General features: G+C 34.0%; 1 protein-coding gene across 3 annotated transcripts; it reads left to right on the top strand.

Annotated features, from left to right (window-relative positions):
* Nucleotides 1–266: 266 nt before the first annotated feature.
* LOC124922710 (protein ALWAYS EARLY 2-like) lies at nt 267–15,429 on the top strand. 3 transcript variants are annotated; one of them, XM_047463426.1, is made up of 21 exons: nt 271–397; nt 497–738; nt 1,309–1,432; nt 1,656–1,754; nt 1,949–2,011; nt 2,439–2,516; nt 2,847–3,033; nt 3,117–3,382; nt 3,476–3,764; nt 4,136–4,201; nt 5,162–5,433; nt 5,530–5,586; nt 5,850–6,170; nt 6,245–6,423; nt 7,889–8,171; nt 9,563–9,799; nt 13,840–13,977; nt 14,084–14,215; nt 14,300–14,518; nt 14,734–14,994; nt 15,099–15,429. In XM_047463426.1, exons 3-21 carry the CDS (start codon nt 1,328–1,330, stop codon nt 15,261–15,263), a joined length of 3,417 nt encoding a protein of 1,138 aa, XP_047319382.1. In that variant the 5' UTR covers nt 271–397; nt 497–738; nt 1,309–1,327; the 3' UTR covers nt 15,264–15,429. The 3 variants fall into 3 exon arrangements, with proteins under 3 accessions (XP_047319378.1, XP_047319382.1, XP_047319381.1); XM_047463425.1 differs by having other exon boundaries at nt 284–407; XM_047463422.1 differs by having other exon boundaries at nt 267–738.
* Nucleotides 15,430–24,006: the final 8,577 nt, after the last annotated feature.

Raw genomic sequence — 24,006 nt, forward strand, 5'->3', positions numbered from 1 at the left:
AAAATTCAAATTTTATAAGTATTTGGATAGATAGATTGAACAATTAGATTTTGAAAATGATTTTTTTTTTATAAAAATATTTTATCTATAAAAAATATTATTTTATACCTATTAACTTAACATTTTTTGTTTGGTTTTATTAATATATTCTCTTATTCAAATAATATTTATTAAATTTGAATAAATTATTTAAAATATGTTGAATGAAAATGTAAAAAAAAGAAAAAAATAATAAAAAAAGATTTATAATCTATTATAAAACAAAAAAGTTTGCCTTTAGTTTGTTTGGCCTTTCTTGTTTTCAAGTTTCGCGGTTGTGCCCCAAAAATCTACAATTTCTCTCTCTACCTGCGCCAATTCTTCAGTCGCCATCTTGCTCGCCTTTGTCAATTTGCTCGTACGATTTGGTTGCGTTTCATCACAACTTGATCTAATTCTTTGATTCAAACTACTACCTAACTGTGTATGCTGATCTTTCTCCTCCCATCTTTTTCAGCTGATCTTGATTGAATTTGCCGCCTGTTCAAATTTAGGTTCATCTGATTTATCTGGAAGTCTTGACTAGTCTTGATACTCGCTCATTTTCGATCAGCTGTTTGATATTGGGAGTTGAAATTGCCAGAGGATTCGTATGCATTTTCAATGACTGATAGAGAACTCTGCTGGTTCTAACATTGATTTTCTCTTCAATTACGCAAGATCATCTCTCTTTTTATGCTTGCATAGATCGCTCTGCTGGTATTCTTCTCTCTCAACCTTCTTATCCCCATAGATCAGCACACTGTTATGCTTGCATGCCATTTTGTTTTTGTACTTAATTCGTGATTCACTTGTCAGGGAAGCGGTGTTATCATTTTGCTTTCTTTTGTTTTATTTTGCGACTTCATGTTCTGTAATGTGAAGGGAATGTTATGCAAAATGTGTCATTTCTGTCAATTTGTTCCTCATTCGTTATTTCTTTTGATTTGTTCTCTTGTTTGGAGGATTTAACAATTGCTTATCTTTCCTATAATTCTAACAAGCTAAAAAATGAGTAGTGTCTGTAATCTCAATGTAATTTGAAAATAAAACAAACTAGAACTAGTGTGCCAGATTTGGATGTGAATTAGTTTTCACTATGAATCTAAGTATGGGTTCACTTGAGTTATATACAAATTGAGTGGCTACAAGAGGTGATAGTTTCCTTAGAAATTCGACGAACAAAATAGTCGATGGACTAAAATAATGATGTGACATTTGAGAAACTACTTCTGAAAAATAATTATATATGCTTACTTACTGCTTTCTTTCTTGGCTCTTAATATTCAGGTGATTGAGGAATCCACTTATGGCCCCACCAAAAAAATCTAGAGGTGTAAATAAGCAATTGTCTCAGGTTGATGAGGTGTCTCCTAGTAAAGATGAGGACAATTCAAAGAAAAGCTTGCTGCGGGTAAGTTTTCACTTTGTCTACATGTACTCTTCTTTGTTTTCTTGGAATCCTAACTTTGTATGAGTTCTTCTGCATTAGGTTTTGAAAATCGCAGATTGTATTTGTCTGCTTGTCCTTTTATTTAGATTTCTCTTTTTTTGGTTGACTTGGTTTGAACTGAACTTCGTATGCTGTACCTGAAATGAGGAACTTATCCTACATTTAAATGGTTGTCATATTGCAGAAAAGGAAATTTTCTGACATGTTAGGGTTGCAATGGACCAAGGGAGAGCTTGAACGCTTCTACGATGCCTACCGTAAGCATGGAAAAGACTGGAAAAAGGTTTCTTATGATCTCACAATGGACTTCATGGCTTCCCTGTGTTTCACATTTAAAATTCTTAATTTCGCTTGAACAAGTCCTTTTGTTATAGTCTGAAGCTGTTTAATGGTTCACTGCATGAAATTAGTCTAGATAATCTTTTCTCCATCTACCACCTGCAGTTTAAACTCTTCCTAACATTCTTATGGTTTTAGGTTGCTGTTGCAGTGCGAAACCGATCTGTGGAAATGGTCGAGGCTCTTTACACGATGAACAGGGTAACTTTCACCCCATTCCCTCCCCCAAAACAAAGTCTGGATTAGTTTTAAACACGATGATATAATAATGCATTTTCTGCTATTTTATACATATTATGAACAAAATTATCTTAAAGTTTGTCAGATGTTATTACTATCTGATATATGATCATAGGTTTGAAGTAGAACCATCCTTTTTCTAGTTTGTGGGTACTCGTGGGGGACATAACATTTCACAATCGAAGGTTAATATGAGGGGAAAATAAAAGTTTTTGGTTTCTGTCTTTCTGAATATTCCAAGCTGTCAAAGATCTGATTCATTCTTTTTATAATATTGTCAATGAATATGTGAACTTGAAGGAGTTCTTGGTAACTAAATGTCTTATGTACTGGTGCACTACACTAATTTTTAATGCACATGTCAATTAATTTGAGCACCGTTCTACAGGCTTACTTGTCACTTCCAGAGGGGACTGCTTCTGTAGCAGGGCTAATTGCAATGATGACTGATCATTACTGCAACATGGTGAGATGTTGCCTTTTTTTGATCTTAGGGTATACATGTCTCAAATCACTAATTTTAACTACTAAATAATCCAGTGTTTTCAGACATGAAAAACTAACAATCTATGATGTATAAAAGATTTTTGCTCCATCTGTTAGTGTTTTCATGTCAGGGATATTCCTCATCCTTTTGGCATTAATTTTCTTCCATCTTCAGATATTATATTTTTGGATGAAAAAACAGAGACAAGGGTTCTTTTTCAACTTGCTTAGTCAATATGCTATTGTCTTAAACCAATTGCTTGGTGAGATGCAATAAGTGTTTGTTAACGTATTTACCATGTTTTGACAGGGAGGAAGTGATAGGGAACAAGAAGGCAGTGATGGAGAAGAGACATTTCAGAAACTTCAAAAGCGTAGCCGAAGGAAATTGCATCCTAGTCCTTCAAAAAGAACTGAAGGCCATACTATTCCACATCTCCATCCCGGAACATCCACATCTGGTTGCCTATCATTTTTGAATAAGGGACGCCCAAATGGTACAAATATTAATGTTGCGGAGTATAACATTGATGGGAAATTCTATTATTGATTTGTTGACTTTTCCTTTGGGTTCTTTTAGGCATTGGTCCGCGTGCTGTAGGAAAGCGGACACCCCGGTATCCTATTTCATATTCTTATGAGCGAGCTAATGGGGAAAAAAATTCCCCCAAACCCAGGAAGGGCCTCCAATTAAAGGTAGATGCCGTGGACGATGATGTAGCTCATGAGGTGGCGTTAGTGCTTGCCGAGGCTTCACAAAGAGGTGGTTCTCCTCAAGTATCTCGTACACCGAATAGAGGAAAACACAGCATAATGCCATCACCTGCATGGAATGGAAAAAGAAAGGTAATAATCTTTCTCTGCATGTAATCATTTTAGCATTGGTATGCACAACATAAAGGGAGAGCTAATGGATTGTTGATGTGTGTTTTGACATAGCATATTGGTAAAAAAGTTGACAATGGAGTAGATGAGGAAGGTTTAGAAGGAGGCACTGAAGCTGAAAATGGAGATCTTTCTAGGGGTAAAAGTTACTTGAGAGAAATGAGAGATGTTGCCGATGGTAAGAAAGGAAGAAGAACTCTTGAAAAGAACATAGAAGCCGATTGCAGTGAAAATGATGATTTAGATGATGTCAAGGAAGCTTTCAGTGGCACAGAAGCAAAAGCTGTTAGATCTCCATTTCACATGCCAAAGAAGAAAAACAAGAAGGTTCTTTTTGGAGAAGGTTTGTTATAGCTTTCCCGTGTATAGTATTTTTCTTTGTAGTTTTGATATAGTTTTAGTTACTGATACAATACCAAAATATAATAGAGTTGGCATAAGCCATATATGAGAAGAGACAAGAATGGGGGATGAGAGGCTCACAAGAACAGCCCCAAGGCCTAGATGAGAAGATAACCTTAACTATTTAAATTCATTCAATACCAAATTCAACATATCCAAAGCAATTACATCCTACTACCTAAATAAGAATTACATACTACTTTTAATTGCTACATAGCTAGCTACCTTTAACAACTTTTAACATCCTATAACTTTTATGATGAATTGCACATTCTGTCTGCATGATAATCTTTTATTCCTTGCATTTTTTAGGTGAAGGGTCTGCATTTGATGCCTTGCAAGCTTTGGCTGATTTGGCTGATTTGGCAGCTGAAGAAGGTAAGCAATATGTATTTGTTTATTTACAAGTGTGGCCACGGAATATGTCAATGTGGTTTCATTTCAAGGTCTTATCATTTGTTTATATTCGTCTCCTTTCTGGGACTTTATTCTTATTTAGTCTGGTGAAATATACTGTAAGTTACTTAATGTGTTATCGTACAATTGCACAAGCATTCTTATGGGTTATAGGGTTGAGGACTCATGCTCTCCCTTTTGGTTTGAATGCCTTGAATGTGATAAGGGAAAGAAAGAACCTTGTATGTATCATTCCCCCATAATGGCGACTTGCAGCTTGGGCCTTTCAATAAATGAACTTATGTATTTCCAAATTCTCTCTGTCCCAAGGATGGGAAATTGTATAACAAACACAGATGGCATAAAATTCATTAATTCCAGAGTGAACCAAAATAAAGTCTTCTGAAACTTCTCTTTCATCATGCACCCAGCAATGTCCAAATTACTCGCTATTCCACTAAGTGTGTATGTAGGGAAAGTTCTAGAGACCCATGGTCAGAAACAAATGCTGCTAAATTTTCAATTTCCTGGTCTATTTTTCTGCTTTTTTTCCTTCCAGTTCATGGTGAGATAAGATGCAGTAACCCTTATGTTAATAATCAACTAGTTTTAGTGAATATTTGTGCTATTCTTCTATCAATATTTACGCTTGGAACTATTCGTTATTAACTGAACCACTGGATTGTACAATCAGTTTTTAATCTTCTTGGGAGCTTATTATATTTAATAGGGACATGAAAAATTCTCACTGTAATCCTGTAATTTGATATGCTTGAATGTATTTTACCATCTTGAAGCAGTTCCCATACTGCACATGTCTGTAGAAGATTGAAAAGATATAGTAACAATGAACCCCAGATTCTCTGTAATTTCTCTTTGTTGTTGGTGGTGGAGGATTGTGTATTAATCAGCATTCCTTATGTTTGTTGGTTCCTGATTCAGGGTCAGCATTTCAGGTAAAAGATGGTGATGATCTAGTTGATAAGCCACCTGAAATTCTTTCTCCAAACCGCCAAAAGGAGAGGCCTAAGTCCTCGAGGGTTAAGACAAAAGGGAAGCAGTTGACGTCTGATTATGAAATTGATTGGCCTAAGACATCTAGAAATGGAAAGGCTCCAGTTCTCGACATTGGTTCTATTCCTGAAGTAAAACGAGAACTTTCTCAGCCTATTTCTAAAGTTTCAAGGAAGAAGCAGAAGGCCATGACATCTAAAGTATGTTTATATGGCATTGTTATGCTTCTTCATCCTTTGCTTGATGCTGGATGAAGGCTTTTATGAGTTATTAACGCGTTATTTCAATTTTTGCAGACTCCTGCAGATAAAGTTGCTATTGATGGTCATCCTAATGAGTCTCAAGAAGCAGAGGTCTTACTTTCTCTGCTTTTGATGTTGTTCTTACATAAATTTTTATTTTATTTTCTTCTTTTGAATGGACATAGTTACAATCTTGGCAGGCAACTCAGCCTTTATGAAAAAGTAAATACTGACCTTTCGCCGTATTGGAACCAATAAGTGTAGCTTGTAGCCAAATATATAACCTGCAGTCAGTGTGTACTGTTTTTATTTAATGTTGTGTTGATAACACTGTTAAACGTTGTTATAAACCTGATTTTCTTTCATGGTTACAGGTGGATACCTTGAAGAGATTCATGATCAAAGGTAAATGGTCTTCCAATAATTCGTTGCTGCAAAGGCATGGGAAGCCAGTCAAGCATCCGGAACATTCTTCTTCAAGTACTGAACAAAAGGCTGAAAAAGAAGATTCAGCTCTATCAAGTATGCAAGTTAACATGCCCAGTCTAGCTAACACTACAAGTAAAGTTAGGAGCAAGCGCAAATCGGAGCTAAAAGAACCACAAAAACTTCATCTGAAGTATTCTAATGAACTTTCAAATGATCAATCTAATATATCCATGGTCTCATGGCTCAGCGGAGCACGTAATATTAAGGTCTTTCTTGATGTTTTTTTTTGTATGTATTAGCTCTAGTGAGAATTTGGTACTAAATGTGCCTTTTGCTTCAGGAAAAGCTTTCAAATTGCATGTCTAGTCATCAGCTAAGGAGATGGTGTGCTTTTGAGTGGTTCTACAGTGCAGTTGATTATCCATGGTTCGCTAAAAGAGAATTTGTGGAATACTTGAATCACGTAGGTTTAGGTCATGTCCCAAGATTGACTCGTGTTGAATGGGGTGTCATAAGAAGGTACAACTTTCTTTCTCACTTTTCCCCAGTGAAGAAAATTTTCCTATTTCATCTTAGCAAGTGGTAAAATATTGATTACCAATATTTATGATATCTTATCGAGTCTTTCAAAATCTCCAACCGCAAGTTGTTGGGTTGAATTGTCGGCTTCATTTGAAGGTAAGATCGGTTGGAAGTTAGTTGGTTATAAGCATATAGCATTAACGGATCCAAAATGTAATAAATGAAAATATTCAATATTATTGAACAATACGAGTCACTAGACATTAATAGGCTCAAAATATAACCTATCAGGTAGCTTAAGCTGCAGAGGGTCTCTTACCTAAGAGACCAAAAGTCTCAGATTTGATTCCCACTAAAATCGCTCTGATTTAAATGGACGAGGTCATGACATTGGGGTCGTGCTAGCCTTCCCCGGAGAATAAACCTCGGGTCACAAAAAAAAGGCTCAAAATACATTAAGTAATTGTTAAATTTGGCAACATCATAATCTTAAATCTTTTTTTTTTTCCTAACAAAGTTTATTTCATAAAAAAGGAAAATAAAACAAATGTTAAATACATAAAAAATCAATGAAAGAATGGAGGATGCCCAAACCCCTTCACAAGGAATCTTCTCATGGTATGCTCTCACAAGTGAGCTAACTGCCATGAGTTATCTCAGAATAAACCGTCTGTAACCAGAAGCAACACAAATCAATATAATCTTAAATCTAAGCTAAACTTATGTCTTATACATAAAGTATAAACAATTGAACTATGAAATATATTTTTGATGATGCTTTACTTTCGATTTTACTAATAAACATTTATCATTTAGTTAGTTTTATATTTAGTAAATAAAAATATCATCTATAGCTATAACAAATATAAAGATAAAAATATATTTAACACTTAAATATTTTCATTTTAATTTGTATCGGTTTGTGATATTTAGAAATCTATATCTAGACAATGAGAGTTCGGTTTGACTATTTCTTTAACCGAAACCGAGCGGTTGGAGAGATTGTAGTTATTTGGTCTTTCAGTTTTGATGAACTGATGACTTTTAGCAGTTTGACATACACTTCTAGGCTACCTGACTGGCTAAAGCTTAGGGGCTCCTAGGGCATTCAATGAATAGGCCTAAATTTTCGTGGCAGCCATTTTTGTTGGATTTTTCGTTCATTCACTCTGTTCGCGGTCTTCTCATAAGTTTGGCTGTGATGGGGTCGAATCTGATTGTTGACAGTTATTTGCATAATGCAGTGGAGTAACATATGGCCACTGGACTGTTAAATTTTTTATTTTCGAAAAGTAATCTCTTTACCAACTGTAGAATCTTTCCCAGCCCAAAAGAATGTAGCAAGGACAATATGCAAGACGAAGAAACTAAAAGATTTTTCCCAGTTTGATGTTTTTCTGACGGATATTGTAGATGAGATTAATACAACTGTTTGTTTGTTGTTTGCTTTTCATTTATGCAGTTCTCTTGGCAAACCACGAAGGTTCTCTGAGCAGTTTCTGAGGGAAGAAAAGTATAAACTTAATCAATATCGTGATTCTGTCAGGACACATTATACTGAACTTCGTTCCGGAACAAGGGAAGGACTTCCTACAGATCTTGCAAGGCCTTTATCAGTTGGGCAACGTGTTGTGGCTATTCATCCTAAAACAAGAGAGATTCATGACGGTAGTGTACTTACAGTCGACCATACAAGGTGTCGTGTTCAGTTTGACCGACCAGAACTAGGGGTTGAATTTGTCATGGTAAGGCTTTCTCTTAATTGTTTGAATGAACTGCAAGCGTTGGTGGCTTATATTTATGTCTGTAAATTACTTATGTTTAAAAGAAGTGGTATCATAAGTAGTAGTATTCTACATATTGTGGGATTATCATATTTGTTGTCTTTCTTTGTGTTTTCTTTGTTCTTTACTCCTATATTCCTTTATTTATCTGTTCATTTTCATGTATGGTTGCTGTTTGTTGCTTGCATTTTTAGAACTTGTTTGGGGGAGATTAAATTCTCCCCATAATCCAGTTAATCTCAAAATCACTTTTATAAATAACAATAATATTTTAATATCTAATTTGATTTATTTGAAAACTAATAGTCCTAATTACATTTGTTATCTAAATATCTAATTTTTTGTACTTTCTTTAAAATCTTTTATAAATTTTCTTTTAAATCACATAAGATTGTAATCCTAACTTGCTTAAAAAACTTCTTAATAAAGTCAATATAAACACTAACCTTTTGTCCATATTACAGAAGATACTTGCACTAGTTCTTTATATTTTTCTTTCCTTCATTCAAATGCATTAGGTCTCTGTATACATGCTTTTGATCGTCATTGACACGCAGGTTAAGATTTTTGGGAATCTCATAACCCATGATTGACTAGCTGTTACATCACTTCTTGACAAAATATTGGATATTTTATTTCACAGATATCTCTTAATCCCATGTTGGATGAGTAGTAGTATGAAATGTTATATGCTTCGTATATTTGGTTTCCTTATCCTTTAACTTTCAATTCGACTCTGACCATCAAATGAAATGTGAATAACCCGTCCTCTCTTTGAAACAAGGAGTTTTCCGGTTCAGTTGGTGCTTGAAGCAATTGTCTTCTCCATATTACTATATTATATCTAGAGTCAATAATTTTATATGAGGAACTACTCAACTCAATACTTTCTTCCATTACTCTTCAGTTTTCTATTGAGGTCTATCCTATATAGATACTCAAATTGGAGGAAAAACAACTTAGTTCACTGACTGACTCATTTTGTATCATGTTAAAGCGCCCAAGAGCAAATTAGTATCAAGATAGTTAACCTTTTTCGTAAAGCTGTCAGCTCTAGCTCGGTTAAGGAAAGTCCTTCCCCTTCTAGCTAGTATTTTAGGGCTAGCCTGGGAGCCCCAAACCCAGAATTTCCAGTAGCTTCTTTCCAATTTCCTGGAGAGCCTCTATTTGCTCAACTGACCGCTACGTGATTGTTTACAGCTTAGTGTTGCAGTTACTCTTGTCGCATATGAGTTCTTTCATTTACTGATTCTGTTCCCTCTCCTTTTCTTATATGTCAATTTGGAAAGTAGAGATTTTCCTGTCTCTTACTGTTTCATGGTCCATTATTGTTTAATTTATTGAAATTGCAGGACATTGATTGTATGCCACAAAATCCGTTTGAGAATATGCCTGCTTGCATGGCAAGGTCTGCAGTTCCTGTTGATAAAATTCTGGAGAACTCCAACGAACTGAAAGTCACTGGTTTGCTAAAAGACCAGAAACTAGAATCACTTATGAAATTTTCTTCAGGTGAAAGTTCACAAAATGGTGGTGGTCCTCATATGTCTCCATCAAGTTATGCTGCTATTAATCTGAAGCCAGCAAAGGTTTGTGTTGTTATGCCCCAATTTCTCAAGAGAATTCTTTACATGGCTTGATATGAAGTGTATAAATCATCTTACTGTCAACAAACTGCACCATTTCCTTGCTTCCTTCTCTATTTTTTCCCCTATTTTATTTGTTTCCTTCCTGCGGTATCTGTACAGTTAGTGTTTTTTTTGGATAAATCATGATTGCTAGATAAGGAAAGTCCTTTTGCAGTTTATGAATTAGGGAAGACCATTTATATGGTTTCTTTAGAGGAAACTATTTATATGGTTTCTGTAGAGGAAGCTATTGGATGTGTGACATGTATGAATAGTACCTGATGTGTAGTTTCTTCTGTAGAATTTCTCTTGTTATTACCTTCCTTATATATATTAGAAGTTAGATAATATCTTTTTTGATTTTATTGATTTGAACAAAATCTTAGATCTGGCTCAGAAACCTTGTCACATAATAAAATCTTAGATTGAGATTTCCCAACAAGGAAGGTTTCTTGTATATAGTCACAAAATTATCGTTATAAAATCATTCAGTTTAGCCAGGAATATAAATATTCTTCTTTCTTTTGAGAAACTTTCATGGTACCAATGATGTACCTCTGAAATAAAAATAAGCCTCCTATATTTGTAAAGATGTATACTTATGTAATGAAAGAGAGATTAAGTTTTGGTTTAAGATTAAATGAATTGGTTAATTACCCAACCCAAATTAGAATAGGTAAGTAATAATTTAGGTAGAATGAGTTGGGTATTACCCAACTCAAATTAGAATGGGTAAGAAATAATTTAGGTAGAATGAGTTGGGTAATACCCAACCCAAATTAGCTCAGTGATAAAGTGCAAGAACTCAGGTCCATAAGGTCATGAGTTTAAGTCTCCATACCCGGATTATTTAAAAACAAATAAATTACACAACCCAAATTAGAATAGGTATACACGGATTGTGTTATATGGGTTAGGTATTACCCAATTCTCACCCCTACAGTCACAAATTTTACCTTCCAATTGTTTGGTCATGTACGGTGGTGCATCCTATATCCAGTTTTGTGTTTCATGAAGGCGTATCTCCAATTCCTTGTTTGATATAGGTTATGAATAATAAGGTTATTCGGAATTATTTGAGTAAAGGGACATTAGGTGCATAAATATATAATGAATGCATAATTTATAAAAAAACATATAAGTTATTTTAGTATTTTGGCTAATGATTCGGAATTATTTGTTAGTTTTCCAGTGAACTGTTCATTGGATAGTGGGTTATTTGGAAATATCTCAAATAACATCAACAAGCTCCAATTTATCAAACATGTGTTGTTGCCTTTCACATGTCCATGGAACAATCACCATTGAGGAATCTATAAAACATCCAAGTTGGAAATCAAATGTCTATGAGGAGATCACAACACTCTGGGAGAAGGGTACATGAAACATCTCACACTTACCAAAGGGAAAGAATGTTGCTCAGTCACAAATGTATCTTCAAAGTCAAACATAAGTGATATGGTACTATTGAGATATTGAAAGCTTGACTTGTAACAAAATGGTTTTCACAGTCTTAGAATATTGTTTATGATCCACTTGCCAAATTCAACACCGTCATGGTACTTATCTCACTTGTAGCCAACAAAACCGACACTTGCATCAACTGGATGTGAAATGTACTCTCCTCATCAACAAATTAAGAAGTTTATATAAAGGATCCTCCCTACTTTGAAACCTCTTTTCCCATCAACAAGGTTCGCAAACTCCAAAAATACTATATGGCTTGAAACAGTCTCTTAGTGCTTTCATGGACAAATTCACAAAGAATAACTAGTAAACTTAAAATGGCTTCTCAGACAGGAATTTGATATCAAAGATATTGGAAGCCCAAGCTTTTCCTTGCCATGGAATTGGCCCGGCCAAAACAGGAATATTGATTCACAATGTAAGTATATCGTGGACTTACTAAAAGAGACAAATGATGAGTGCAGGCTGACTCACTCTCGAATGGATCCATACAAAAGGTTCTGTAGGGATAAAGATTCACTCTAATTGATAAGGGAGATATCAAGGACTTTTGGTTGCCTCATGTATTTGTCTTATACACAACCTAACACGGAATTCTCAACTAGTGTTGTAAGCCATCTATAGAATTTTGAGATACCTCAATATGACTCTAGGCAGTTGGGTTACTTTTTTGGAAAGAATGTGTCAAGGAATCAATGTATATTCATATGTTGATTGGACAAGAGATAACTTAGATTGATGATCAACTTTAGGCCATTGTACATTTTTCTTTTTCTTTTGATTCTAGAGTTTTTCCCCTAGAGGAGACTACCACAACATCTCACTCACCGCCATAACGATTATGGTGTTGGTGTTTTGAGTGAGAATCAAACTTGAGAATTCAACCTTTTAATTTCAAGACTCTTACCAATTAAGTTACTTTAGGTGGGTAGAATAATGTACTTATGTATGGAGTAATCTTATCACTTAGAGAAGCAAGAAGTAACCAGTTGTTTCAAGAAATCATGTGTGGAAATACAAACTAGGTATATTCCTAAAGTTCCTTTGCCTTCTGTGGAAATGTCAAACGAAAATTTATTCCAAACAACTCTAATTTGTCTTGGAAAAGACATTAAATCCATCATGGAGTCTTCCCAACTAAATGCTCATTGATTGTCTTGGATATTGTTCCTTAATTTGTTTATTTTCTTTCTGTATTGCCTATAGGCTATAAATTACCTCAATAGTTTAATTTATCCAAAATATATGAAGAAATCGTACTCTTCAAATTTCTACATGCTAACAGAGCTGTAGGTTTTTATCAATAGTTTTCACGATGGACGGTGTTTTCATTGGCAAAGGGCTTCAATCCTTCTTTCTACGACGCTGGAACAAAGTTGTTGCCGACTGAGTGTTCCTTATTGTTGCTTGCATTTTTCCTGTTTGACTATTTGTTTTTTATATTTTGCAAAAGAAAAGAAAACGGAAAAGAAAAAAAACCAGTTTGTTATTTCTTGTTTCCCACAGCTCCGGAAGAAGGAATCATGCAAAAGTTTTGGCAACTCCTCTGCATACATTATGTGTCGATTGACATTCCGCACCGTTTTTGTCAACACAAGCTGTTGACACTCTGCAAACCCTCCACAACACAACTATGCGTAAAGTTTGTCATCGACCCATTGCTTGGAATTTTGTCTCCAATGTTTGGCATCAACTGACTGTTTAGCGTTTGTCTCAAATACCATTTTTTTTGTTAGAATCATGATCTTCTGGGCCTCTTTATTTTGACTGGAATTTATCTCCTAGTTTGAGGGGTACACTTGGCCTTATTTCAAACAATTCCTTTGTCTTCCAAGAGACATTAACTCCAAGTGTATGGAATTGTGTTCTTCCCAACAAAATGATCATTTATGCTTATCTTAGAAGTTGCCCCTTAATTTATTTACCTTTTCTTCTCGTATTGCCTATAAATTGTCCTCCCATTGTAATAGTTTAATTTATCCAAAATATATGAAGAAATCATCTTCTCTTCAAATTTCTACACCTTCCCAATAACCATTTATTCCAAGTGGTTGGAGGGTGGTTTTCTTTTCTCAAGAGACTTATTAATGTTTTTTTCTACGAACATAATGGGAGGATTTGTTAATTGGAATATGCCTCCTCACGACACGAAGCAACTCACATTCTCGTAAAGCTCTATTAAGAGTCAATTTTCAAGTTCCTTGCAACAGGTTCGACATGTACAACCTGTATTATCCAACTTGAACTTGAAGGAGAGTGCAAAATATCCACTTGTTATGACCTTCTTTAAGTACATTTAAGAGTAAGATAATATCTCATTTGTTGATTAGAATATTAGATTGAGATTTCCCAACAAGGATGGTTTCCTACTAGTCATAAGATGTATCCTTGTAAAATCATTTAGTTCATTCAATTATACCAAATTTTCAAAATAAGTTTCCTTGGATACCATATCAAAATTGTTTCATATTTGTGGGTAGATAAAGTAGTACTTCAAAAGGTTGGACCAACGTTTTATGTGATTTTCTTGTCAGGGAGCTCCTTTAAATGTGGAAGTTAAACCAGCTAGCAATGGTATCCCCAATTACCAACTATCATTACTTGCGCATATTCAAGTAAAGGAAGGTGACGTTCAAGCACTTGCAGATCTTACTCGTAATCTTGACAAAAAGGTTTTGACATTTTGCTCTTTAGGGGTTTCATTATGCATTGCAAACGATTATTTGGAAGCATCATTTTTTTTAAAAGTTTGCTAACAGGTCAGTTTGAAACTTGCAGGAGGCACTGGTATCTGAATTAAGGCACATGAATGATGACATGGTAGAAAACAGAAGCAATTTGGAGAACTCAGAACCTTTTAAGAAGCAATATGCTGCTATAATAGTTCAACTAAATGAAATTAATGAGCAGGTATGTACAAAAGTGATTGTGTTTCCTTGAAAAAATATCAGAATAATTGTGTAGTACTTAAAACATGTTCCAACATTACTTCAGGTCTCTTCATCTCTTTTCTGCTTAAGGCAACGAAATGGGTATCAGGGGAACTCTATATTAGCTTTGCCACAACCTGCAGCCAATTTAGGGGACACTTGTCTCTCCTTAAGCTTGTGTGATCATCCTGTGAACCCTGTACAGGACTCCGGATTTCATGTTAAGGACATTGTTGAAAGCTCTAGAGCAAAAGCTAGGACATTAGTCGATGCTGCTATGCAGGTGAGGAGATTCATTATCGTATACTTTTTTGGCTGTCTGCACCTAAATTGAGCTTATTTGAAAACTGGTATAAGATGACCATATTATTCTTTGGATCATGATCCATATTATATAATATGTGAATTTGATTGCTTCATTTGTTATACAAATTACTTTTATGAATCTAACATGAAGAATGATATAACAAAAACCAATTGGTTTTTTAATACTATCAGGCAATGTTATCAATGAATCAAAGTGAGAATATTCCGGAGAGGATCGAAGAGACTATAGATTATGTAAGCAATAGGCTTCCTCTAGATGACTCTGGTTTGCTATCCATCCGGCCATCTATCGCCCCTCTAGATATTACTATTTCCAGTACGATGGATTCATTAAATGAAGATAAGTTAAAGAGGAATATGACAGACAAGAATGATTCTAAAATTCCATCAGAACTCATCAGTCATTGTGTGGCGACTCTTCTCATGATTCAGGTAAAATCTTGAATAACAAATGAAATTATTTATTATTATGCAGATAAAGTTTGATATGTATATATATATATATATATATATATACTTGTTGTTATCAAATGCAGAAGTGCACTGAACGGCAGTTTCCACCAACGGATGTAGCTCAGATACTGGATTCGGCAGTTACTAGTTTGCAGCCATGCTGTTCTCAGAACCTTCCTGTATATTCGGAGATCCAAAAGTGCATGGGAATCATTAGAAATCAAATATTGGCTCTGATACCTACTTAACTTTTTGATTATTATTTCTTCTTTTGTACATTTAACTAATAATCGATAACGCAGTAGAGATGGTGTTTCTAACAGCTAGTGCGTTTTCTTGCAGTTTTTCAAGTCTGCTTACATTTGAATTGATCTGTCATTTTGAGGATGTTTTTTTTCTTCTTCTTTCTATTAAGGATCTGGGAATCTTCTATTTGAGTATTTGGATTCAGAAATTTAAATACTATACTGAAGATGTTTCTATTTATGAACTGTGTAAAATTTTGCCTTCTTTCATTCATAAATATTTTAAATTCAAAAACATACTTATAACATCTGCAACACTTTCTAGCTATTGGTTTAATAATAAATAGAAAGGTTGAGAATGCTTTGAGAAATATATTTGATAGACTTTTTGTTCTTTCAGTTATTGGAAATCTAGCCATTGGATCAAGGGGAAATTTGAGGAAATGACCCTAAAGAGGGGTCAAATTATGTTTGGTGCGGGCCCATGTTTTTTATAGCGCTGGTGACCCCCAAAAAATTTTCTGTCGAAAATACCCCTATTGCGTCACGCACCCTCCAGTTGCGTGACGCACCTGAGGGCATTGTGAAAAGTCCACAATACCCTTACTATATAATTAAAAAAATTCCAGTTTTTCTCAGTTCTTTCTTTCTTGTTCTCTCTCTTCACTTCCCATTCTTCCATTCTCTTCCTTCTCTCTAAAAAGACGACTCCCGACGACGAACTCCGACGACGACTCCCGACGAAGACGTCGGAATCCCAGCGAAGGAGATGTCCGCTACTACTGGTATTCTTCCTCCCTTTATTTCTTTCGCATTGTTTTGTTAGGGTTTAGGGATTGGAGATTGATTAGATAAATGTCACCGGCGGCGAAATACGGGTACGTCACGTAGGTGCGTCACGCAGGTGCGTCACGCAGTTTGGATATTTGTTTGGTTTTTCTCCAAAATCAATGGAGCCCAATCTATGATGTAACTGCTATACTTACCTCCATCCAGGTATGGGTTTGTTTGATTTTGAAGTTGGAACTAACTAAACCAAGCTCACACTAAAAAATACAAAAAGTTATACCTAATTAGTTACATTGCTAACAACAACATGAGTCATGGATAGCATCTGATCAAAATTACATCGAAACTTATAAGGGTTCTATTTTTTTTGCAGTCGTTGCTTTGTGACCCAAACCCAAACTCACTTGGCAACTCAGAAGCTGCAAGGATGTTCAGCGAAAACAAATGCGAGTACAATATGAAAGTAAGGGAGGTTGTTGAGCAGAGTTGGACTGCAGACTACTTCTTTCCGAGGTGGTAGGGTGGTTTGTCCCTATAATAGGGATACTGAGATTTTATTAGAACTTGAAAAATGTTTTCAACACTTTGTGAACTCTTGAATGGTGAACTACCAACAACATCACATATTTTCTTGGGTTCATTTTGGGGTATTCAGTTTCAGACAAATCTTGTGCATATATTGTTGATGATCCCCTCTGCCTATTAAGGTTGATTGCTTCAATTCTGCTACTCATTATTGTACTGAATTCTGCTTATATCAGTTTTAGTGTTTGTGCCTTTTATGTTGGAATGAGATATTCTACTACAAATTTTAACTTCAAATAATAACAATTTAACTATCTTGGAACTCTGTTAAAATTTATTTGTAAACTTTTATATTGTAAAGAATTACATTTACCTCAAATCACAACTTCTGGTTCACAAATCACAATTTATTTGTAACTATCCAGACTTGTTTAACCCTCTATAACTTGAAACTAAACCATTAAATCATTTCGTTCAAAATTCAAAGATTTACCTCAATCACACTTCTCTTATCAAATAACAAATAAAAAAAAGATAAATAAATTAAATGCTTGAACCAATTTAAATGAAGAATAATCTATAACAAATGTGTTATATATATACACAGTACATAGTTTACAGCAAAACTCAAATTGGCACAAAATGAGACATCCTTCCAAGTGATCAGAAGTGATTAGCCAGCAGCTCACCAAGTGAATCTATTCTCGACATCTTTTGAGCAGGTTGAGTCATATTCTTCTATTGCATGACTGTCCATTACTGCATTATGATCAGAATTTGTCAATTGATGAAATGAAAGGACAACAAAATAATTACTATACAAACTATAATTAGTTGCACTCTACCTGATAAACTATGAGAAGGCTCATAATGTGGAAAACTTCAAAATAATCAAAAGTTCACCAACATTAGTTCAAGAGTCATTCAAACACTAAACTGAACCAACAACAACAATCAAAAGAAGCAAGTTAATTACCACTAAATCCAAAGTCCCAAGTCCATCATCTGGGTAATTACTCTTTAATGACATTATATCTGACCACTGAATTTCAATCTTATTCTTCAAACCACCATCAAGAACTTCCCATACAAGCTTATGCTTTGCAAAGTAACATTTCGCCACCAAATTCCCTTCATGTCTTGACTTATACTGCATCCAAACAAAACCAATGAAATACCCACAACTTAAAGTAATAACTAAATCCAAAATGAGTAGTACAAAGGAGAGGCAATACAAATTTGCAGGAAATCCATATTCATGTGTACCCACAACATCTAACTCTCATTTCTTTTAAGATGATTTAAGCAATCAGCAGTTATGCCCATCTCATTTTTAATACAATCACCATTTTTCAGTAATTTAAAGCCGATTAAAATGAGCAGGAAGGGAACTCAGATGAGATCAAGAATTCACAACCGCTCACTGAATCCCTGCATTACATAATGAGTTTCAAGCAATCAACAGTTATGCCCATCATCAAATAAAATATTGTAATCAAACCCTATATAACAATTCTATGTCCACAAATTCAACTTAGATAACAGAGAGCAGAAAACAAGGAACCATAAAAGAAGAAAGTGTTCTATCTTTATTTATTATTTTGATCAAGTAGTAATAATTCCCTAATGCACGGTAAATAGATAGAAGTTGCAAAATGGTAGAAAATCATGCATGTGCTTTATAAATATTCAGACTTGATGAAAGAACAAAAGTGCACCTTGCTCAGGGCATTAATCGCCATGATGATTTGCTGAATGTTAGCAATCTTTGCAGGAGATTCTTCAGAATCGTGAAGTTTGGCATTTTGCAGCAACACCTCCACCTAATTATTTTATATCAAACAACATCATTTGACAGATATCAGAAAAAGAAAGGCACTAGATACAAGTGTGTAACATTAACTCGGGCCTATACAAAAGGACAATTAATATTTTATTAAACTGCTGGCAAAGGGGATTAAGTAATGCCGAAAGAAAATCAGCTTGTTTGTCCGGTGAAACATCTTCAACCCCAATTAACAAGCAAATAGCCTGTAAGCCATTATAGAAGTCATATCAGGCCAACAAATATCTTGTCAATTATGTCTTCTTAAGCAACCAATTCGAGTAAAGGGGAAAAGTAAGTGCATACCTCAAAGAAAACTCCAGTTTACTGCGGCTCAATTCTTCCTACGACAGCCCAGATCGAAGGGGAAACTAAAAAAGATACCTTACTTGTTTGAGGATTACAATCTGATTGTAATGTACTGGAATGAGATTGGAAAAGGAGCAAGGAATCAGATCAAACGAATAAGATTGAAGAGGGATTTTTGCAGTTGCAATTGAAGTAGAAGAAAAGCTAGGTTTTGAAACGTTTAAGAAGGGTACTTAGATTACTTAGGGATTGATTTTGTAGATGTGTGAAAAATAGTTGACTGCGGCTTTCTTTCTATGGTCCGTTCGTTGCTGCGCAGGCAGGTTGCTACGTGACGCATCCTGCGAATCTGGACGAATCGATGACGTTCTATAAACAAAATCTTCACAAATCAACACAAACAATCATATGTAAACGAAATCAACACAAAATATAAACGAATACAACAAATATAGTGAAAATTTTATCTTTTGGCCGTCGTCGTTCGCCGTTGGAGCCGCAGTTCGCCGTTGGAAGTAGTTCTTCGCCGCTCTACGCCATTGAATATAGTGGAATGGTCCACGGTGCCTCTTCGATCTGTTCATCGACGATGAATACGCCATCTCCAAGTGAAAGTCTTCTCCGCCATTAGGGTTCACGGCGGAGAAGACCTAGATGAGAGAGAAAATTGATCAAAAATGAAAAAATAAATAAATGATTTTATAGGGTTTCGGATGCGTCACGCAACTGGAGGATGCGTGACGCATGTGTATAATAGTCATTAAAAAAAAGGGTCAAGAGCGCTATTTAAATTATGCACGCGCACCATACGCATTTAGGCCTATTAGCAGGGTCATTTGCTCAAATTTCCCTGGATCAAGTTATAGAGATAACAATGAATGTTATATGTTTTTGTAAAACCATAAAGTTTCAAATCTGAAACTTTCTTCTATTCAAATTCATACATTTCATGAACTTACAAACATAGTTGATTTTGATTTTGAGAATAAAATATATTCATTGGGTTAACTAGAAAAGGATGAAAATGGCAATATCTTCAAAATGCATGAGTTTGAGAGATTTTAAATTTTTTAAAAGTCTATCCACACTATTTTGTTGCTTTAATTTGTTTATTTTCATATTCTTCAATAAAACTATTAAATAACAACTCCCATTATAACTCAAAATAAAATTGCAAAAAATAGTTTATGGTTCCAAAATCGAGCCAATTGAATTTTGGCCCAAAACAACCATTCTACAATGAATCAAGCCCGACCATGGATTACTCGGCCTAAACATTTAAGGACCGGGTGATTAAAATAAACAAAATATAAATATCTCAGCCCATGTAACTGTTGTAGTTCAAATAGGTCTAAGGTTACATTCTTAACTTTTGACTAACGGTGGCTCAATGTCTTTTGTATCAATATTTATATCGATTTTGTTATGCTTAGGGGGGAATCAACTGATCTTCATAATGTCTATTGGTTTCAAATATTAAGAGGGATACTTTAGAGAATAAAAATTACGAATTCAATACCTTAGTATAATTGTCTTGTCTATATTTTGAGAAACTTATAATAGTTTTCTTTTATATATATTATAAATTTGGAGCACCAATGACACTTTGTTATTGTAAAATTCAAAATGTTGTATATTAACACTTTATTTCAGCGGAACTTAAAATGTGGTTTAATTTAATATTTTTTTATTTTTATTTTTATTCCAACATAATTTCAACAGTGATTTCCATTTGTATTAGTATTTCTCTTCTTTGTAGTAATGTTTTTTTTTTCATCCTTAATTAATCATGCCAGTAATTTATCCATTAAACTAACCATTGAACAACAATTTCCTTATTCTTTTGAAAGACAATTTCCTTATTCTTTTGAAAGACAAACTGATTAGAAAAACCACCCGACAATCCAAAAACCATATTAAGAACCAGTAGCATAACACTTAAGGAGTTTCGTTCAGGTCCGGGAGAATCCATCTTCTCCCCCCAAACTCTCCTTCCCCATCACCACCACCAGCCGCCGCCGCCGCCGCCGCTGCATTTTCTTCTTCTTCTTCTTGTTGTTGTTGTTCTGGATCATTCAACAATTCTCTAACATCTGCAAAATCCTCCTCCGTAAACACTGGAGGTGGATACATTCCCCGCCACGGTCTATCCGGGTGCATTCTCATGTGCCCAGATAAACTTTTTTCAGAGTCAAAGTCCAAATAACATATGCAACACGTGAATACAGCCGCCAAAGCCGTCACAGCCGCCGCCGCTGGGGTTGCCGGAGGAACTGCCGCCCTCACTTGAGGTGGCACAGAGGGCCCGGCTCCCACAGCCGCCAAATCCGTCACAGCCGCCGCTGCTGGGGCTGCCGGAGGAATTGCCTCCCTCAGTTGAGGTGGCACGGAGGGCCCTGCTCCCATGTCTCCTCCATTCCTGATTCTCTTTCCTAGGATTCTTTCAAGATAGGGAACATTTGTTTCAAGGGTGTAAGACCCTCCGGTTCTTACACTCGAGACAACTGGCGATAGAGGTGCACCGGGAGAATTGGCCGGAGGCACATCGCCGGATGGGGAAGGAGAAGAGGAGTTGGTAATGGAGTTGGTTGACATTATTCTTTTTATGAAAATGGGAAGAAACTGTTGTAATTAAAATTGTTAAATAAAACCAAATATTTATACATAAAACATATAACAATGAGAAAACATATAACAATGATTTTAGTAACACATTAGATGCCAATAATTTTAATTTTATATTTAAGATGTATATAATCTTTGGATAACAATGAATATATTTTAAACATTTTAAATTATCTTTAAAGTTAAATATTATTGACTTATTTGGAAAATAATTAAAAAAAGATAATACTTTTTAAAAATAAATAATATATTATGGGTATAAAAAATGGTTGTTAAATATAACAATAAAATATGATTATTAAAAAAGTTACATAATAAATGTGAGAAAAAGAATTTGAAATACCAAATATCTTAAGATAAACATTATATAATTAACAATGAAAGATATTTGTTTTTAAAAGCATAAAGTTTCAAATTTGAAACTTTCTTTTGAAAAAATTGATTAGAATCTTACTTGGGGAGATGCACGTAGTAGAATTTAAAAAAATGGAGTAAAAAATAATATAACAATTATAGGATGCAAACTTTAATGTAATCAATCTAGAATTATTAAAAATGTCAGGACAAATATTAACGCATTAGAGAAATGTAATATTTTTTTTTTACTAGATCAAAGAATACAACAAGACTATTAAATCAAAAAATACGACAAATGATACAATTAGCATATCTGTTCTTTTATATAGTTTAAAGAAATAAATAAATAAACTTATTTGATAGCTAAAGTAACAAATTCGTCTCAGGGAGACCACCACCAAGGGTTATGTTGAAGTTGATTGAAAAATGTCAAGACAAACGTTGACACCTTTTGGATAAATAAGAAAACTTTTTCTAGATCAAAGGATACGACAAAAATATCTTATTCTTCCATATAATTCAATTAAAAGAAATAAAAAATCAATTTATTATAATAGCATAAGTGACAAGCTACATATATAAGAGATCAATGGTTAAGTTGAAGTTTATTAAAAACGTCCAAACAAACATTAACACATTTTTGGAAAGAAAAGAAAATTTTGGGCTAAATCAAATAATACGACAAGAATATCATTCTCTTCCATATATTTTACTTAAAAAAATATATAGAAATTAAGTATTATGATAGTTTAAGTGACAAAATTCGTTGATTAAATTGAAGTTTATTGAAAAGATCAAGACAAACGTTGCCACCTCCGGGAGAAATAAGGATACTTTAAGCTAGATCAAAAGATACGACAAAGGATACAAGAATATCTATATAGTTCAATTAAAAGAAATTAACTTATTAAGATAACTTAAGTGACAATATTTGTCTCTATGAGACTAATGATTAAGTTGAAGTGGGAACAATGAATGTGTTATGACTTCTTAAATTCAAAATAATAAAATAAATTAATTTACCTAGTTAAAGATTATTTTGATAACTACAATTCGACCATGTCGTAAAAGTTATACAAAATTTTAATTAGATGAGAAGAAAATTCATAAGTAACACATATTTATGTATTTTTTAAGTGAGACATTGAAGATATGATCAAAATTTTGCATAAAAAACGACAAAATAATGTATTCACAACAAAAATCCTTTCACATGTTACAAAAGGAAATCTCTCTATATATAAAATGATGCTTAAATTTTACAGTGTTCGGATTGCCAGGTCTAAAGTTGTGGTTAATTTGGATATATATGTGAGAGTAAATGGATACTTGAGTCGGATTGTGGGTTGACCAGCCTATAAACTTAAAACGGTTAAAAATAAAATTAAAAATACTTTCTCATTTTTACCATAATATTTTTTTCACGTTTTTTTTATATCATTATTCGTGCAAATACAAGAGCTAACGTAAATTTGCTATCCTATCCTACTTACCTAATGAATGTTTATAAATTCTCACAATACATGGTTAAGAAAATTAATTATATAGTTAATCAGTTATGGTAGAATTCTAAATATTCTTCCAAAGATATTCATTGGTTAACTAGAAAAATATGAAAATGGAAAAATCTTCTAGAGGCACGAGTTTAGAGATTTTAAAAATGTTTAAAGGTCTATCCATACAGATTTTGTTGCTTTAGTCTGTTTATTTTCGTATTTTGCAATAAAATCATCAAATAACAACTCTCATTATTATACTAATTAAAATTACAAAAATAGTTTATGGTTCCTTAATCGAGCCCAATAGATTTGGGCCGATAACCACCATTCTACCATGAACCAAGCCCGAGCATGGACACCAAAAAGAGTTACAGAGAAAGATTTGTAGGCTAAAACATAAATTATGCAAAAAAGAAGACTCAAATAAATGAAAATTATTTCTTAAACAAAAAAATAAGTTTGAGTGATAATTGGTAAATTTATAATAATTTTCTCAGCCTAGGCTAACAAGGAGTGAGTTTGATAATAAACAGTTTGATTAAATACATAGAAAAAAATGGCCTCAACTTTAAGGCTCTTTTGACGAACACATTCTAGGGTATGTTATGCTTGAGAATCAATAAACCTTAATATTAAACAAAAACAATTAAATATGCAATTTGATAACTTTTCATTTAATATTTCTAGGCTTTTCATATTATTAAGATTTCCATATCATAGGTTTTTCATATTTTTATACTTTTTCATTATCTCATTTAATATATATATATATATATATAAATATATATATATATATATATATATATATATATATATA

Source organism: Impatiens glandulifera, chromosome 1, assembly GCF_907164915.1.
Source record: "Impatiens glandulifera chromosome 1, dImpGla2.1, whole genome shotgun sequence".
Taxonomy (NCBI): Eukaryota; Viridiplantae; Streptophyta; class Magnoliopsida; order Ericales; family Balsaminaceae; genus Impatiens; species Impatiens glandulifera.

Bases quoted from the DNA above. Each gene is read 5' to 3' on its own strand.
- LOC124922710 (XM_047463422.1), top strand. From the start codon at position 1,328: ATGGCCCCACCAAAAAAATCTAGAGGTGTAAATAAGCAATTGTCTCAG. The intron at 6,171-6,244 runs GTCTTTCTTGAT...CTTTTGCTTCAG, and splicing joins GCGGAGCACGTAATATTAAG to GAAAAGCTTTCAAATTGCAT. The intron at 6,424-7,888 runs GTACAACTTTCT...TCATTTATGCAG, and splicing joins GAATGGGGTGTCATAAGAAG to TTCTCTTGGCAAACCACGAA.